The sequence below is a fragment of the Mauremys reevesii genome, linkage group 5, assembly GCF_016161935.1.
Source record: "Mauremys reevesii isolate NIE-2019 linkage group 5, ASM1616193v1, whole genome shotgun sequence".
In the NCBI taxonomy this organism is placed as follows: domain Eukaryota; kingdom Metazoa; phylum Chordata; order Testudines; family Geoemydidae; genus Mauremys; species Mauremys reevesii.
This window is the reverse complement of record NC_052627.1, coordinates 83,557,142-83,575,017: the sequence shown is the minus strand read 5'-3', so window position 1 is coordinate 83,575,017 and position 17,876 is coordinate 83,557,142. Positions and strand designations below refer to the sequence as shown.

Sequence of the window (17,876 nt, the reverse complement as noted above, 5' to 3'; positions counted from 1 at the left end):
CTTGTCTTCACTTTCAGGCCCTTCATGGTCTATTTCCCCCTCCCCCTCCGCGCACACACACACACACTTCTCTCATTCAATGTCAAAAGATTGACTCTTGACTCTGATCAGCCCATATCAGCCTCCATTCCCTCTTGTTAAATTTTCAAACAAACACATTTGTGCTTTTTCTCATGCTGCCCCTCACACTTGGAAGGAGCTCCCTATAAACCTCTATAAATCCACATAATTGTTCTCCTTCAAATCCCTATTTAAAACTTTTCTTTGCTGTGATGCCTACAGAACAATTGACAATGGTAGGCTGCTAGTATGCTGAGACCACAACCTCTGAGGATGACCAATATTCTCTTTGTTTCCTTGTACTCCCCTTTTGTCTGTCTGCATCTCTACTGTCTCTTGTCTTATACTTAGATTGGGGCAGGGATTGTCTTTTTGTTCTGTGTTTGTACAGTACCTTGCACAAAGAAGCCCCAGTTTTACACCAGGTCTCTGTGGTGCTATGACAATACAAGCAATAAATAATAATACAGATGGATAAACCGAGGCATAGAAAGTTAAATAATATGGCCACGGTCACACAGCGAGTCACTGGCAGAGTCCAGAACCCTTGACACTTAGTCTTTAATTTAATCACTTAACCAAAATTCCTATAAAGTTAGCAATAATCAGAAGTTAATGTTTATTTATATAAACTTGATCATACAGAAGAGTCTTTTAGGGGAGGAAGATTAATTCAAATCTTGAGAACATAACCAAATGGAGGTCCATCACTTATTTTGAATCTAAATTACTTAGTGTCATTTTAAGATATTTTAAGTCTCTAAATACTGTTATTTTAAACTTTGCATTTTAAACTGAAGTTTTCTTTTTATTTACTTTAAATGTTTGCAAGTGAATTTAGAGCTCATAAAAGTGGAAGACCAACACAGAGCCTGAATAATCTCCACTGCTTTGCACCTTGTGTAGCCAGGTACAATAGAAACTGGAATACACTATGTAAAAATACCCTTGATACAAGAGACCAAACATCCCTATGTTGGTGGATACTAGATGCCTATCAGCAGTGTTGGACATGCTGAAGAAACTGACTGACCAGAAACAGAGAATAAAACAACATCTGTTTAGCTATGAATGAACAGTACTAACTTTGGGTTTTTGATGTCTCTTTCGCTGAACTCCCAACAGGATCTATAAGGCTTTATTGATGAGCAGCAATAATAAGGGTCTCATATCTGGAATACCAGACCTATTCCTCATGGAGACAATCACAAACCAGTTCTATAACTTTAATGTGGATTAGCCTGGCTCTCAGATGTGTGGATTAGGGGCCTGTTACTCCAGTTTTACCCAGGATAGCTCCACTGAAATCACTGGAGTTACACCAGTGTAAACATAGAGTAATGAAATGGTGACTCTGGCTTCAAGCATATAGTACAAGAATCTTTGGCAAAAACAGATTGCTTTTCCTTTATCTGTCTTTAGTCTAGACATTAATCAAAGTAAAAATATTATGATACTATAATAATTAGAGAAATGTTATTTGGTTGTGGCTCTGTCTCTAGTGGATAGTAGTACCACTGATTTAAACCAGATTGAATATAGCTTCTTTTGTCTGCTTTACTGACTACAATTGTTTATACTATACATTTAGAAGCAATTATTCAAGGGCTGCTGACAGCTCTATTCTTGGACACATTGTCCCATATTTAACGGAGTTGTTGCTATTAATATGCCACATGTACCCTACTTCTTCATTTTGTAACTCTTGAGGAACTAACATCCTTCCAGTAAAATACTACTTTGAATTAGGCTAAGGACTGAAAGGATCTTTCACTGAACTGTTCATTTGTATTCTCCTCTTTCTGAGGACTTTAATGAGATGAAACGGTATGCATCCTTGAAGTGGTGAAAACCCTGGGATAAATTTTAGAGTACTCCCAGTTTATTCACTTCAAAGTCAGCCAGAGTCCAGAAACTTCCCACTGAAAACTAAAAGAAAGAAAATGGACTTCATGCTAATGTAATGATTTTTCCCCACTGCAGTCAGTGAACTTGCACAGAAATGAAACAAACCTAGACTTTCCCCCTTCATTTGATTTAATTTACATTTGTTTCCACCCTTCTAACTTTCAACCAGAACTAGAAATGGAAGTGCCAGAATTTAGGAATTTGAGAGACTGTTTTTATGGTAGTTCTAGCCCAACCACAACAGGAATTACTGCCACAGAAGTCCCCTCCCACAAAGCTCAATCTCGAGATTTTCAGATCCAAGAAATTGGATTGATTTGGATGTTTGTTATATTGCCAAAACTTTTGGGTGCTCCTCCAAACCATCCTTCTGAACTTTTTGAAGTTAACCCATCACTAGAGGATAATTTAGACAGAAGAATAATGTAACTTATTCTTGACCTCTTCTACACTGTTAGAAATAAACAAGGGCATTATAAATACGATTGCAGTTCGTAAAACTTACCGAGTTACCAGTGGCCATTATTAAACAATTTGCAAGGATGAAATTAAACAGTGTCAAAATCTTCATTCTCAGGAAACTGCAAAAGAAAGTAACAATGAAATCTGCATTAATTTAAATCTGTTTTATTTAGTTCTTTAAAATCATCCAGGTGCTATTTTCACTATATTTAAAATGGGTGGGGGGGGAATTGTTTTGGTGGGGGCAGGGAAACCCAGACTTTCTTTATACATCATGAAGAAAACAAAAAAGCATAAAATCATTTCTCTCCCTTGCACGCTACCTTTAATAGATCACCAATATTCATTTGAATGAGTACTGAAAATATATTTTCATGTAAAGATATGCAGAGGCTAGGAAATCACAAAATTGCAAGAATGCAAAACAAAAAACAAAAAACCTCCCTCCCATTGACTATTGTTGTAAACTATTATTATATCATCCAAAAAAATTACATTAAAGAAGCTCTTATGACCATAGTATCTCAGTGCCTCAACATTAATAAAATTAGCCTCACAACTTCCTGTTTGGTTGAGCAGTGTTATTATCCTCACTTTAGAGATGGGGAACTATGGGCCTGTCTACATGAGAATACTGCATTGATTTAACTTGAATTGGGTTTTTTAATTGATTTAGTTAAACTGGTTCAAACTGCTGTATAGACACTCATTTCAATTTAAGAGTAGATTATTTCAGTTTAATTTAAGCCAATTCCTAATTGACTTTAAGTAAACCAAAATAAGCCCAGTTTAAACTGAAATAAGAGTGTCCATGGAGCCTTTTGCACTAATTAAATTAGTTTAAAAAACAATTTAAATTAAACCAATGCAAATTTGTGGTTAGACAAGGCCTAATATAGAGAGAGATTAAGGTTCAATTTTAGCAAAGCACTTCAGCATGTGCGTGATAGAGAATAGCTTTTATGGAAATTTCTACTTGGTTTATTTACGCATGCATGTGCAATGCCAGTGGAACAATGGCAGATTGTTCTTTATATTGTGTAACAAAAAACAATGTGCATGTGTGAAGTATGTTTTTTTTTAAACTCTTATAACTCAGCCAAATCAGATCTAATGGTCACAAGACCTATGAAAAGCACATGTCCTGAGGCTATGGCCCTGCCAAATGTCAAGTTTCTATCACCTTCATTTTGCAGATCTTTTAATTTTGTAGAAAAAATTCATTTTTCCAACCATGTAATTTATTATGCTTGAAAATGGCTCATCTGTTTTTGCTGAAATGTTCAGAACAGAAATCATTCTGTGATTCTGGGACAGAGAGCAAATCATCAAATTTCAGCCCAAAATTTAAAACTTAGAGGAAACTGAAAATGACCACGTAGAATGAAAAAGCCTGGGCAATGTTAATATAAATGTTGCTATGTTCCATGGACTGAAATTTTTAAAGTTACCTAGGGGATTTGGATACCAAACTCCCATTAGTTTTAATGGCAATCGAGCATCCATTTTTCTTAGGGAAGATTTTGGGGGGAAAAAATCACATTTTATATTAAGGTTACATTTAGAAAAAAATTATGAAGGGTTAATAAATGATTAATAGATGTTTTAATAATGGTTAATCAATTGTTAGAGTCTAATAAGCCCAGCCAAATAATCATGGCTTATAACGCTCTATAAAACCTACCATGAATGTGCGGCCGACAGTCTCTAATGTTACTCATACCTCTAGTAAGCTTCTAATATCTATTGATCACGGTCTAGCCCTTTAGAAACTTTTTATAAATGTGACTTATAAAGTATAATCTAAAAATCTCAGCCTTGACTATTTGTCATAAATTTTCTGAATCATAACCTTAAATTGTTTCCCAGGCTGACCAGATATTATTATAGACATTATGTTATCTGAATATTTAATTTAAACTCAGAGGACCAAATTCTGCTCTTCTTTACACCAGTGCAACCCTATTTCTGTTTTCATGAAAGCAGAATTTACAAAACCCGCCTGTCATTGAACTCTGACATTAATCTGGATTTCAAATACTTTGAACCATGACAAACCTGAGGCACTTTCATATATTTGTGTAGTCATTCTCTTGTTGCAGCTACTCTAGTGTAGAAAGCAGCTGTTGCCACCTGTTGCAATGATTTTCTTTCAGTCATGGGAGATGAGTGACTTAAGAGTACATCAGCTAGCTGAGCAACCTGCACGTGATCTTTAGTTTCTAGCTTTGACTATCTTGGTCATACTACTTATTCTACATACAGTTGTGATTAAGATATATTGTCTAGGACTTGAGGATTGTATTTCTTTCATTTCATAATTCATGTTCATCTGGTATGCATAGCTGCAGGCATTTATTTTTGTAAACTGCACACTAATCTCCACAGTCCAACTGGTTCACAGAGAGTTCACAAATCTGAAGGGCTCGAATAGAGTGTCAATCCTTCAGGGACTGAACATCATTCTAACTAGAGTAACTTCATTTTTTAAAGGGAGTAGCAAACACACCTTAAATAGTGTTGATGCAAAAGTAGACTTTACTCATCAGAGTTCTTTCAGTCAGCCTACACCTCTTACAGTATGTTTGATCTACTGCATGTAAGCTATAGGTCAAGTGTAGGAGTTTAGAATTTGTGAAGTTGAGATTGTATATTCTATTCAAATGAAGTAACCTTTCTATTTAAAGGGTCGCTCATTTTAAATGAAGTCTTTCTTATGGAGAGGTGCACAAGGATTGGAGTTGGAAGCTCACTGGAACACAACTTTGGCTATATCAGCTCTAGCACTGCCAAGAGATGGGTCACTGATATGATATCTGGCCTCTTTGACTTAGCTTCCCTATTTTGTTTATTTCTTCATATTTCAAATACATAAGGTAAATGGGACCACTTGTGAGTCCAGGTTGCAGAATTGGGCACTTAATGTATAATATCAGAGGGGTAGTCGTGTTAGTCTGGATCTGTAAAAGCAGCACAGAGTCCTGTGGCACCTTATAGACTAACAGACTTTTGGAGCATGAGCTTTCGTGGGTGAATACCCACTTCGTCAGATGCAAGTAGTGGAAATTTCCACTACTTGCATCTGACGAAGTGGGTATTCACCCACGAAAGCTCATGCTCCAAAAGTCTGTTAGTCTATAAGGTGCCACAGGACTCTTTGCTGCTTTTAATGTATAATGCAACTCCTCTCTTTGCACCTAATTAGACCTCCCTTCCAATATAACTTGCAGCAGGACCCTGTACCCCCACAGACTTTTATTAACAAAAAGTCATGGTTCTGGAATAGCTGTACCTCTGTCTCTCGGGTTGGAATCCTATGATTCACCCCACTTTTAGACTGGGTCTCCAGGTTACAGTACCCTGGTTTATCAACTTTGTTTCCTTAGCTAGCTCAACAAAGTTTGGCACCTGCCTGAAACTTCCTTTCAGGAGCGGTGATCTGTATGAAAATGCTAGTGACAGACACCTTCTTCAGAACAAAGTATTATTTATTTATCCACAGAAACATAACAATCAGAGAGAAAATGGACTGCAAGATAGACTGGAGAGTCTATGGAATGGTACGCGGCACGCGGCTCACCAGGGTAAACACCCTGGTGTGCCAGGCCAGGCCAGTTTGTTTACCTGCCGTGTCGGCAGGTTAGGCCGATCACGGCTCCCACTGGCCGCGGTTAGCTGCTCCAGGCCAATGGGGGAAGCGGGAAGCTGCGGCCAGCACATCCCTCAGCGTGCACCACTTCCCGCAGCCTCCATTGGCCTGGGATGGTGAACTGCAGCCAGTGAGAGCTGCGATCGGCCGAACCTGCTGACACGGCAGGTAAACAAACTGGCCCAGACCGCCAGGGTGCTTACCCTGGCGAGCCGTGTGCCAGAGATTGCCGACCCCCAGTCTACGGGGGCTATCTGTGACTCCGTGGTAAGACTGTTACAGTGATCCAGGAGTTCACATTAGTGAAATTTAATTATAGAACATACCACCAGTTTGGGGTGTCTGCCCTGTTTTGACAGCCTGCCCTGAGTAGGCACTCACAATCATGAGCCACTCCAGACAGACATCATGACAGTCTACATCCTCATGCTAATCTCATTGCCTATTTAAACAGTTAAATTAATTTTACATAGTTACTTAAAACTTAATCAGAAATGTCCTTATAGGATAAAACAATTTATTAAGAAAGTCTCTCCCTACACTAGGGTAAATAATTACAAATAAACAAACATTCACATATTAAATCAGCAAGCAAGCCTATTCATTCCAATAAGCTGCCACATTATTAACTAAATAGTCACAGCACAGCTGAAATCAGTCATGATTTTAGTGAACATTTTTCTGTTACTGACTTTAGTGACTCCAAAGAGATAATATGTGCTGAATAATTATAAAGACGACTTTCCCTCCAACATCAACATTTGCCCATAAAGGAAACAGAAATTGTACACATAGGGACTCTTCCCCTGAAAAACCTTCAAGGTGGATAACAGATCTTACAGATTCACTGTCATCAGTTTTCCACACACCATGAAGGGCCATAGGTGAAGATAAAAAATTAAAGAAAATTCTTCTCATCTGAAGACACATACTACTACCACTTGATCCAAAGGAGAATCATCTTTAGGTAAAGCAGTATTAAGTCTTATGAGATGTTCTGACATTCTATCCATAAGAGCATAATGGTACCCATACACTAGCTAAGACATTATGCGGGGGAGAGGATGTGTCTGGCTTTCTGAGAGATTTTAAATTATTTCACTGAAGAAAAAAAAAGCCAGGTTGGTGTCTTTAAAGTTTCTTCTTCCATGCCATCCTTATGCATGGAATTTCCTCCCACTATTTATGCTCAGACTTCCCATCTGTTCAAATTCCTCCTAAAATCACTTATCCTTCCATGTCCTTCAGACATTAATACCATAAAAAAACTCTACACTGTTAAATATTGGACTTTCGATGTGTGATTTTGTTTTGGTTTTGCCTGCCTGAATTCTGTAGATTGCCAGCTATGTGGGATTTGCACTGTCATCTGTGTTTGTACAGTTCCAAGAACATCAATATAATAATAGACAAGAACCTTCGCAGCGAAGTGAAACTCCTTCCAAAAATGTAAATTGGTCGGTATATGACCTTCAGGGAAATATTTTTCTCCTTGCATTCTTAAGAATTATTAAAAGCTAAACCATTCTCACGAACAAGTAATCATTACTTCATTATTCAAGCTCTGCACTTTTTTATTTTAGGTAATAATATCTCTGGAAATGCACCCACTTTTTCTGCAATGCATTAAATGATTTTAGCCCATTTTAAGGCCTAAAAACAGTCTTGTCAGTTCATACATCAATGTATTAAAATATATTTAGGACTACAGATCTTAGTTTAGAGTTTATTGAATAACAACTAAATGTTTTAGCGAAACATCTAGATCCACCCTTAACACAATCACACCATTAGAGATAATTAAAACAATACATTATTGGTTCAAAAATATGTCCATTTTTACTCAGCACTGTAGAAAGCACCCCAAATTCCCGCTTACACCCTCAAGCCCACCTACCAGCTTTATCTTTACTCTCTAGACACAACTTACGATTGTTAAATCTTCCTAGCTGATGCAAAGAATTCCACAGCCTTTCCCAGAGCAAGATTGTTTTTGCTATTGAACTCTGTAGAGTTGAGACTTAGGTCTCTCATGAGTCAGTGACCAGGAATGTTACTGAGGAGTTGCAGTGATCAAGACTGTTAACTAAATTGCAACACAGGAAAGAGAAGACTATAATATAGTGCCTAATATACAAATTGAAAATTAATAAAAAAGAAAGGAAGAAGGAAGAAAGAATCCATTCCTTTCTATGGCCCTGATCCAGGAAAGCATTCCTCACCAGGACAGCACTTCAGTACATGTTTAACATTAAGCACACGCTTAAGTGCTTTCCTGAAATAGGGCCTAAATTTGTTAGGCTTCAAAAACACACAAGCATGTTTAACTTACTGAATCAAGAGACTAGTAAGATTAATTTACAGCTGTGTAATAGATAGCAGATCTGGGAGAGTAAGGAATGTCTGCAAAAACACACAAACAAATCAATGTAGAGAGAGCCAAAGGGGCTAGAGACAGAGAATTGTGGTTGATACAAGGCAGGACATTCTAACTATGATGGACAAACACAGGGAACATTTATTATTGTTCTAGTGACATCTTATAGGCACATGAGCCTACTGACTTTGTTGGGACATAGTCATACTACTATGGGCTAATTTAGAGCTGGACAAACATACATTTTCCATGTATGCTTTTTCAGATAAAAAAATTGAATTTATTTTGACTGTTGACACTTCACTTGTGTTGGTTTTCCAAGAACAGCCCATCAAATGAGTGAACTGGTAGGCATGCTTCTGGAAAGAATAAAGTTTATAAGAAATATTGAGGAATATTGAGGGAAAACAATTTTGGACTCAAATGTGAATATTTGCACTGGGAATCTAATTTTTAGAATAATACTTACCCACTCAGGGAAGAGAAATCATACCATGTAAGCCACAGGTTCAATTAAAACTAACCAACACAGCTCTAATTTTGAATTGCAAATGTTAAATACCTACAACAAAATGCTCAGGAATGAGCTAGATAAAGAATCACTGCAAGAAGATATTCTGTAAGTCATTTTCAATAGCAGATAAAGCTGAGGAAATCATGATCTACAAGAACCTACACAGAAAGAAGACATCTGTTTTTAGAAGGACTCTTTTACCTAGCAGCCAAAAGCATAAAAAGATCCGATGGCTGAAAGCTGAAGCTAGAAAACTTTAGACTGGAAATAATGCACATAATTTTTAATTCAGAGTAATTAACCATTAAAACACCTTACCAAGGGATCCGCCATCACTTGAAGTCTTTAAATTAAGACTGCACATCTTTCTAAAAGATATGCTGTGGTTCCACTGCAAGTTATTGGGCTCAGTGTAGAATTTACTGGGTGAAATTCAATGATCTGTGTTATGCAGGAGGTCAGGTTAGATGACTATCACAGGGGTGCCATGAGGATAAATACATCCAGTATTGTGAGGTGCTTAGATACTACGGAAATGAGAGACTTATAAGTACCAGAGAATAAAAGAACATAATGATCCCTTCTTATCTTGAGATAGGGTTAGGGCCCAGATCCTCAAAGGTATTTAGGTGTATAATTCCCTCAGATGGGAGTTAGGCCCCTAAATATCTTTGAGGATCTAGTCCTAGACTTTCCACTAGTGTAAATTGGCTAAACTCCATTGACTTCAGTGGGGCTATGCCAGTTTACCCAGCTAATGATCTGGCCACCCAAGTCTATGAATAAGCTGCTCTTACAACCAGACATGAGGGAAAATTCGTCAAACACAGTGAATTACTCACTCATCTCTCAGCTCATTTCTTAAAAACAATTATAAAAATTATATCGCTGTTGCTCACTTCTATAATAAATCTCATAAAACTTTAAACTTCTCATGTGCATGGTGACATCAGTCAATCCATGCTGTGAATTGGCAGTCAACTTCAAGGCCAATAGAACTTTAAAAAGCCTCCTATTTTCTTATGTCAATGTTTAAAAGAAATTACTTCAGTCAAAGAAAGCGGAGGGTCTTTCTACATGTTATGAGCCTTTTTAGCTGTGCTGCTGCTGCAGCAGTATTTTATCTGGCAGAATTTCAAGAGCTTGTAAAATCAGTACATCCAAGATAATGTGTTCATAAAGTCACCCATTTGTCACTCAAACTCAAAAGAGGCTGCAAGCAGACAAGAATTTGTTAGGTAAACTGAATTGTTAAGAGTTCTATTTTTTTTCCTGATAAACTATAATGCAAGTGTTAAGCACCATTTATAAAAAGTGGAGCTTCATCTCTTCTTATGTGGCAGACTCTTAGCCTGGAAAGTTTCAAATCACCTTCAGCTGTCATGTAAAAACATGGAAGGTCAAAGATTGTATAAGCATGAAATGGTAGCTCTGTGCATGCCAAAATTTACTTTCACTCCATCTGTTATTAATTAATTTGTTTACACGATTCATGGCTGGGTTTTTTGTTGGTGGTGGTTTTTTTTTTTTGGTTTGTGGAATGTCCAGAATAAAGAGAAAACATGTAATGGACTTGATTCTAAAGTTGGCTAAAACCACATTTTAAATTGTGTCCCAAGTATTATACATCCAGCAAGAGGATACTCGAATGGTCTTACACACATATGCTGAGCCAGTAACAAACATGCCTTTATAAGAAGTGGCTAGAATGTTTGGTAGTTTAGCTGAGATAATATTTTTAAATTATTTTTTACTCTGGATGCTGAAATCTGATTAATCAAAGCAAAAAGATCTTTGTCTTTCCTAAATACTTTTGTACACTTTTATTAATGTATTTTTTTAGTATTTCACACCATTAATGATTTGTTGCTTCTATCACTTTTATGTAGTAATCATATCTTGAAAAAGATAATTTATTTACAACTGATACAGCACATAATTGAAATCAGAGACTTGCCAGCCTCAGCTTTGTAATTTTTTCCTATTAACTTAAAATCATTCTGAGTCCAATTTTAAAAAACAGCCTTTAAGTTTTGCATGTACGAACTAGATTAGAGAATGACTAAAACATTAACTTTGCATGTTTAAAACCTGTTTAGATCATTGTCACAAAAAAGAAGCTGCTGTTTAACAGAATAATATTGTATTTCAACATCATAAATGTATTTCATGAATAAAAGCACATATATTCCTTGAGCTTAGGCATAGCGGATAGACATGTTAAAAGGCACAGTCTCACTTTTACACAAGACAGACCAAATTCAGTCCTGATGTAAGTGGTACAACTCTATTGACTTCAACAAAATTGCTCTAGCTCAGTGGTTCTCAGACTTACTTGATTGGGCCCCGTTTCTTTGTGTCTGTAGTCATTTACGCCACCCCCTCCAAGTACATATATCACCACCTAGCTCTGAAGGCAGAGCAGAAAGCAGCAGCTGCTGACTAGGCACTCAGCTCTGAAGGCAGTGCCGTGCCAGCAGTAGCACAGAAGTAAGGGTTGCGCCCCATTGTCACCCTTACTTCTGTGCTGCTGCTGGCACCCTGGGACTGACAGCCGGAGCCCCGCTGCCTCCAGATGAGGGATTGGGGAGTGGGGGAAGGAGAGCCTTGAGCTCAAAGTGTCTCCTGGTGAGGGATTGAAGGGAGAGGGAAGGAAAGCCCAATCCTGGGCTGCCTACAAGTGAGGGAGTGGGGTTGGGTGGGAAGGAGAGACCATGCTTGGGTGGCAGGATTCCAGCTGTCAGCCCCAGTCTGGTGGGGCTCTGGCTGTCCCCTTTATTCCCACCTCCCAGGTATTCACGACTTTTCTGCATGAGACCTAGCCAACCAGGGCTGACAGACAGAGCTCTTCAATAATAATTAAAAAAAAGCACACTGCTCGTGCCTCCCTTGGGAGGCCTGCTCCACAGTTTCAGAACCGTTGCTCTAGTTTGTATAAGGGCTCATTTTGAGTCATCATATATAATATGCCACCCTGTCATTGAACAGTTAGAGTAACTAGAAACTCAAAGTCCTTTATATGTGACCAAAAATACCTAACAATTAGATTGTTAGTAAAAATGCAGATATAATTTTTAAATCGCTAAATAAAGTTAACAACTCTTTATACTCCATATGGTATTTTGGAGTCATATTTATGAAAAACAGCATACTTTGAAAAACCATATTTTTTTCCTTTTAGGGCTGATCTACTCACAGTTTATGTAACAATTTAAATAGAATCCATGTTAGTTAAGTGGGAGTTGTTCCCTTATGTGGAGATTCTGAAACTGATTTACATACAGGGAGGTTGCAGCAATTTAACTAAATCAGCTACAAAACAAACTAAGCTATATTGATGTAAGGCACTCTTGCTGGTGCACAAAGTGTGTGCAGACTATCTCTCATTCCTGCTGAACTGAAAGTGAAATGCGAAATAGCTTGAAAGTGCACAAAGCCAACAGAAACAAATAATGGGCCAAATTCAAAAGTGGTTTAAGTTATATCAGTATGTGGGTGAAAATAAGTGGTAATTCATATGCAGAGGTGAAAGGGTGGTAGTTGTACCAGAAAAAAACAAACAGGAGAGTGTAAAAAGGTATAACATAAAGCACTTGCCCCCACCAGTTCTGTCTTACTGCCATTGCATGCCTGCTCTTCCATCCCTACATTTTGGAATTTATACTTATTTAGTGACATATCCACTGACTCAGCAGCATGGTAGTTAACCCATAATTTACCTCACCATTAAATTTGGCCCATAGTCTTTGTTAAGTTAAATGGTGGCATCACTGCAAAAACTCGTATGTTACATATCTCCCTGGAGATCAAATCCATACTTCTTACAGCTGAATACTGGCTTCCTTGGGTAGAATTCTTTCAGAAATGGATTGAGTTGTTTCCCTTTCATTTTAATATAGGGCTCTCCCTTTAGCCAATATTCAAGAAGTAGCAAGAGGTTTCCATTAGAAGGAGAAATTGATGATAGAGTCAGGTATTATTTACCAAGAATGTACATCAAGTCCTGTTTTCCTCAACATGGTAGGAATGAAACACCCAGAGACAGTTTTTGCTCATACTTCCGCGTCTCTTCTTAGTGAGAACTTTAACAAAAAGCTCTCTTAGCTTTTTCTCAGGGTCATGCTACAAGTACTTCTCTGGCTGTCTCTGGAGTTTCCTTGCTGCCTTCCCTGGATGGTTCCATGGTGTTACTGATTCTTCTCTCTCCCTCATGCGCATAGCTCTATCAAACTATATGTACACCCCAAACCCCACCCTGTGTTTGTATTCAGACCTCAAGGAAAACCAATCAGACTGCATGACTTAATGCCTATTCCAGCCTCGCACGTGGCCTGTGTTTTAGCCAGTGGCTCCTATTGTTTCAGATGTCTATTCCATAAAGAATCTTAATTGCTTTTTACATTTATTCTGAATGAAGGGCAGCTGTTACATCCATCACTTTCAATGAGGATTAATCAAACACCAGTGCCAACAGGTTATAATAGTGTCTCCAGGTAGTACCATAATGGGAACCACACTTAGAACTGTCTCCCTGCTTTTTTCTACCCCTATTATTGCTGTCTGGGACATGTATATGCCTCTCCAGTTGGAAGTGGAGGCAGGCAGGAATGTTGACTAGGTCCAACTATGCTACTCACCTCCTCTGCCTCACCAGTGGTCTATGGATTTGATGGACATTCAGGTAAATGGTTGCAATTACAGGGCTATCTGTATGGGTTTAAGGTACAGTTATTTGAAAGTCTATATACAATAATTAGAGACTGATCCAAGGTGCAAATTTTGAATTTGACTGCTGATGTGAACTTTCTCAAAGTGTAAGAGTGTTTGGATCTATGGTTTTGGTTAAGGTTTATCTCTAATTATAATAATAAATTGGCCTTGTGAAAGAAGGTGTTTGATTATCTAGGGAAGATACCTACCAGGTAGCTATATGGAGCCCAATTCACCATCGTCCTGCACCTTCCTAACTATACACATACTTAAATGTTTTTGTGGATCGGGGCTAGAGTGCCCATGCCTTCTAAGATTGAAACTTTTAACCTGGTCCTAGGTAAAGCAATTGACATAGAAAGTCTTCCCTGCGAAAAGAGGTCTAATCTAATGTTTTCCCTGGGAAGGGGGGATTTACATGTGAATTTTGTATATGTTAATGTTGCCAATGAAAATATTATCTACATTGTTTTGCTCTGCTGGATATAGCAAAAAAGGGCTATGTCTACTTTTTGAAAAAATGCTAATTAGTACTTTTTATTTTCTTTGCTTGAAAACTCACCTGTAGATATGATGGAAACTATTTATCAAGTAACTCCAGAATTATAATTTGACTGTATTTTCAGCTTTAAGTCTTACTTTCTTTCAAATTTTCTAGAAAAATTCTCCCTTCTACTAATAATTTCCCTTAAAATTTTAAGAAGAGTGAGAATTTTTATTTTAGGGGACAGAAATTAGCATTAGAATAGAGTCCTGTTGCAACCTTAACTATGGAGTGGTTGCAGTCTCTTCATAACATCAGAACTGAGCACACTGTAGCCGTAGCCCCACTGAGTGAAGAAATATGGCAAAGTAATTTGGAAATTAAGTGTATGTCATCAAAACATGCCAGTGCAGTTCAACAAAGGACAGTATGAAGTAAGCAATTATGTTAGAAATGTGTCAAAACATGTCAAAGCCACCCTAACTTTTATGTCCGTGTTCACTATTTTAAATTTGATTTACATATATGAGATTCATTACTACAAGTATTTGTTCATTTTTAAAAACTGATTCATAAAAGCAACCACACACTTTAAGAATAATTGTTCAGGCTCTCTTGGGTAAGAGGACCTAAAATATCTTTCCCCAACAATGGAAGATGAACAAGTAAATTATAAATATCAATAGGATGTAGCTTTTGAAGGCTATTGGGGAGTAAAATGCAAATAAAATATCTGGATATGAGTAACACATCACATGAAATTTGAGTGCATGCAGTATTTTATAAAAGTGAAAGTTACTGAACTGGTTAAATGGTACCCCATTGCTTCACACTTACCCACTGTGATGTGTGGCTCAGTATTGCATGCTTTATTGCTTCAGTAAAGTATGCAGTATCGCACCACAAAGTTAATTTCCATGGTACTTTGTGAAATTACTTAACTCTGCATTGCTACGTGACATGTTTTGACAACTTAATACAGAAAGTCAATATGCATCTCCAGGGTGTGAGCCCAAGACAATGTAACTGCTAAAGAAAACATGTTTATTTTCAATCAGATGTACTCTTTAGTGGTCCACATTTTGGCAGCTTGCTTCCGTATTAAAATAAGAGCACATATGGACATGAAAATTAGGGTGGCTTTGAAGTATTCAGCATAGGTTTATCTGCTAAATACTTTAATGCTGACATATTTTTGGATGTAAATCAAAGCTATAAAGTGTAAAGAAAGCAATTAGTCCATGGCGCTCATGAAATGGGCAGGAATGGCTGCTATCAGATGCTCTTTTAATTTTCCAATTTTAAAATAGTCCCCTCAATGCTTTCTTTTTAGAATGGAATCTCAAATGTTGGAACACTCTCTTTTTGCTATCTATAATAATGCAGAAAGAATAGAAATTGAGAATTCCCTAATTAATTTAGCTTCAAAGTGGACTGAATAAAAACAGGGACAAAATCATATGAACTCTTGGCTGTGATCATTTCTTCATAGGGTATATTAGTTTTTGTTTTGTTTCTTTCATTGTATAGTTCTTTGTTTGGGGTCAGGGAGGAAATTTGTGTGGCTTTTACAAATTAACAATTCTCTCTCTCTCTTTTTGTTTTTCTTTTCTGTTTCCATTTAGCACATTTCTACATTGCTATTTCAAATAGCTAGAGAATGTGAACATGGCTAGATCAGTGGTTCTCAACATGCGGCCCACAGGTCACTTGCAGCCCAGTCAGCATACAGACGTGGCTCCTGTGACATCCGTGGGGCCATAACTAGGGTGGAGTGGGAGAGTCACTTGCCCAGGGCACAGGGCTGGTAGGGGGGGTGCAAAAATGGGGCTGCGCAGGATCGGGCCCAGCAGCATCAGTAGGAAGCCAGGGTGCTCAATGCATTTTAGGACACCAAAAATCCAATCCTGTTCTTAAAAAGGCTAAATTCTATTTTAAAAAAAGGAAAAAAATACATCTGGAACTTAGGCTTTTGCTAGATTTTAAAAGAGCAATTCCAAAAATTAAGCACCCAAACTAGCTTTCTTGGGGGTTCAGCTTAAAGTTACAAGCAAACATACGCATCAAGGGTTAGCACAGAGGAGATCTACAAGCCAAACTAAAAAAATAAACCTGATTGTGCCTAACTAAACATTCCCTATCCAAATATTTTCTGCTAAGTATGGAAGATGAATTTTCATACGTGGTTCAAGCCTTACATAGCATTGCTGCTCTGTGTCTCCTTCTCCAGAGAACAACAGACAAAAGGAAAGTTTCTTTCCCAATTTTAAAAGTTTTAGCCTTCCCACTGGCTCTTTTGGTCAGGTGCCCACTCCTTTTCTTTTACCTGTGGGCTTATTAACCCTTTACAGGTAAAGCAAGCAGAGAAGAGACACCAAGAGGGATTTTATAGCTAACTGGCTGGTTGGGTGTTCATAAAAGGGAGTTATCCTCTCCCCACTTCATTTATCACAAGGAGGCTTGGGGTGTGGGCTCTGAGCGGCGCTTACTTCAGGGAGCTCCTGGAAGTAGCCAGTGTGTCCGGCTCCTAGGCGCAGGGGCATCCAGGTGGCTCTGTGCACTGCCCATGCCTGTAGGCACTGCCCCCAGCCAGGATTCCAGCTAATGGGAGCTGTAGAGCCAGTGCTTGGGGCAGAGGCAGCTAGCAGAGACCCTGTGACTGCCCTTTTAGCGGCCCCATGAGCAGGGTCCCTTTTTAACCAGGCGTTCTGGTAAAAAACTGGATGCTGGGCAACCCTAGTGCAGGGAGAGGGTCAGGGCTAGGGCTGCAGGGAGATTGGTGCAGCTAGTGCATGGGGGACAGACTCTAGGTGGGGGGACTAGTGGCTGGGGACAGTCCCTGGATGAGGAGCTAGATACTGGAGCACAGTACCTGGATATGGAGGTGGTGGGGGCAGTCCCTAAGTCGGGTGCTGGGTGCTGAGGGGAAGTCCCTAAGTGGGAGGTTGGTTGCATGGGGGGTACCCTGGGAGGGGGACTGGATTCTGGAGGTGGCAGTCCATTGGCGCCGGGGCTGTTCTGCCTTGGATAGGGCACCCTGTCTCTGCAGGACAGGCATTTGTGCCAGCTCAGTGTTGGGGGATCTAGATTCTGGGTGAATGGAGGACAGTCCCTAGCAGGGGGGCTGGGTGCATGGTGGGCAGAACCATGCATCTGACAGGGCTCCCCATCTTTGCAGGCAGAGGCAGGCTTCGCAGCCGCACTCTCTGGGCGTTCAGTCCAGCCGCACCACCACCAGCAGCGCAGAAGTGAGGGTGGCAATACACCATGCCATGCCACCCTTACAGTAAATTAATTTTTAACTGATAATGTTTTTACTTATTTAGCTACTTTAAAATGTTCTTGGTAGACATTTGCCGGTATTGAAATGAAAGATACTATATCGATTTGAATCATATTTCTGTCATAACAAATACTAAACCTTCTTTTTTTTAGATGTACAGGTAGTATATATATTGTGTGGATGTGGCCCACATAACACATACAGAGCTGCATATGTGACCCACAATGATAAATAGGTTGACAACCACTGAGCTAGATGCTGCTGCCGTCTGCAGGACAACAAAAGGTACTGCTCTCTCACAACATAGTACATCGCTTATCTGAACCACTGCCAGTATAATGTTGATTTTCCATGCAGGGCAATAGAGGGTGGGAAAAAAAGACATTACTCAAGTAATAGATGCAGAATTATTTTAACAAGTATCTGTTA

General features: G+C 38.7%; 1 protein-coding gene across 6 annotated transcripts in view; it reads right to left on the bottom strand.

Annotated features, from left to right (window-relative positions):
* The window catches only part of FGL1 (fibrinogen like 1), a 68,167-nt gene that overhangs the window by 47,383 nt on the left and 2,908 nt on the right, over positions 1 to 17,876 (bottom strand). For 5 of the 6 annotated variants that reach the window (XM_039540313.1, XM_039540311.1, XM_039540314.1 and 2 more), the window contains exon 2: positions 2,474 to 2,549. In XM_039540313.1, the coding sequence (XP_039396247.1) occupies positions 2,474 to 2,539 (66 nt within the window). In that variant the 5' untranslated portion in view covers positions 2,540 to 2,549. Of the gene's footprint in view, positions 1 to 2,473; positions 2,550 to 8,009; positions 8,129 to 17,876 lie in introns of those variants that run through there. The other variant, XM_039540312.1, reaches the window with a different exon arrangement.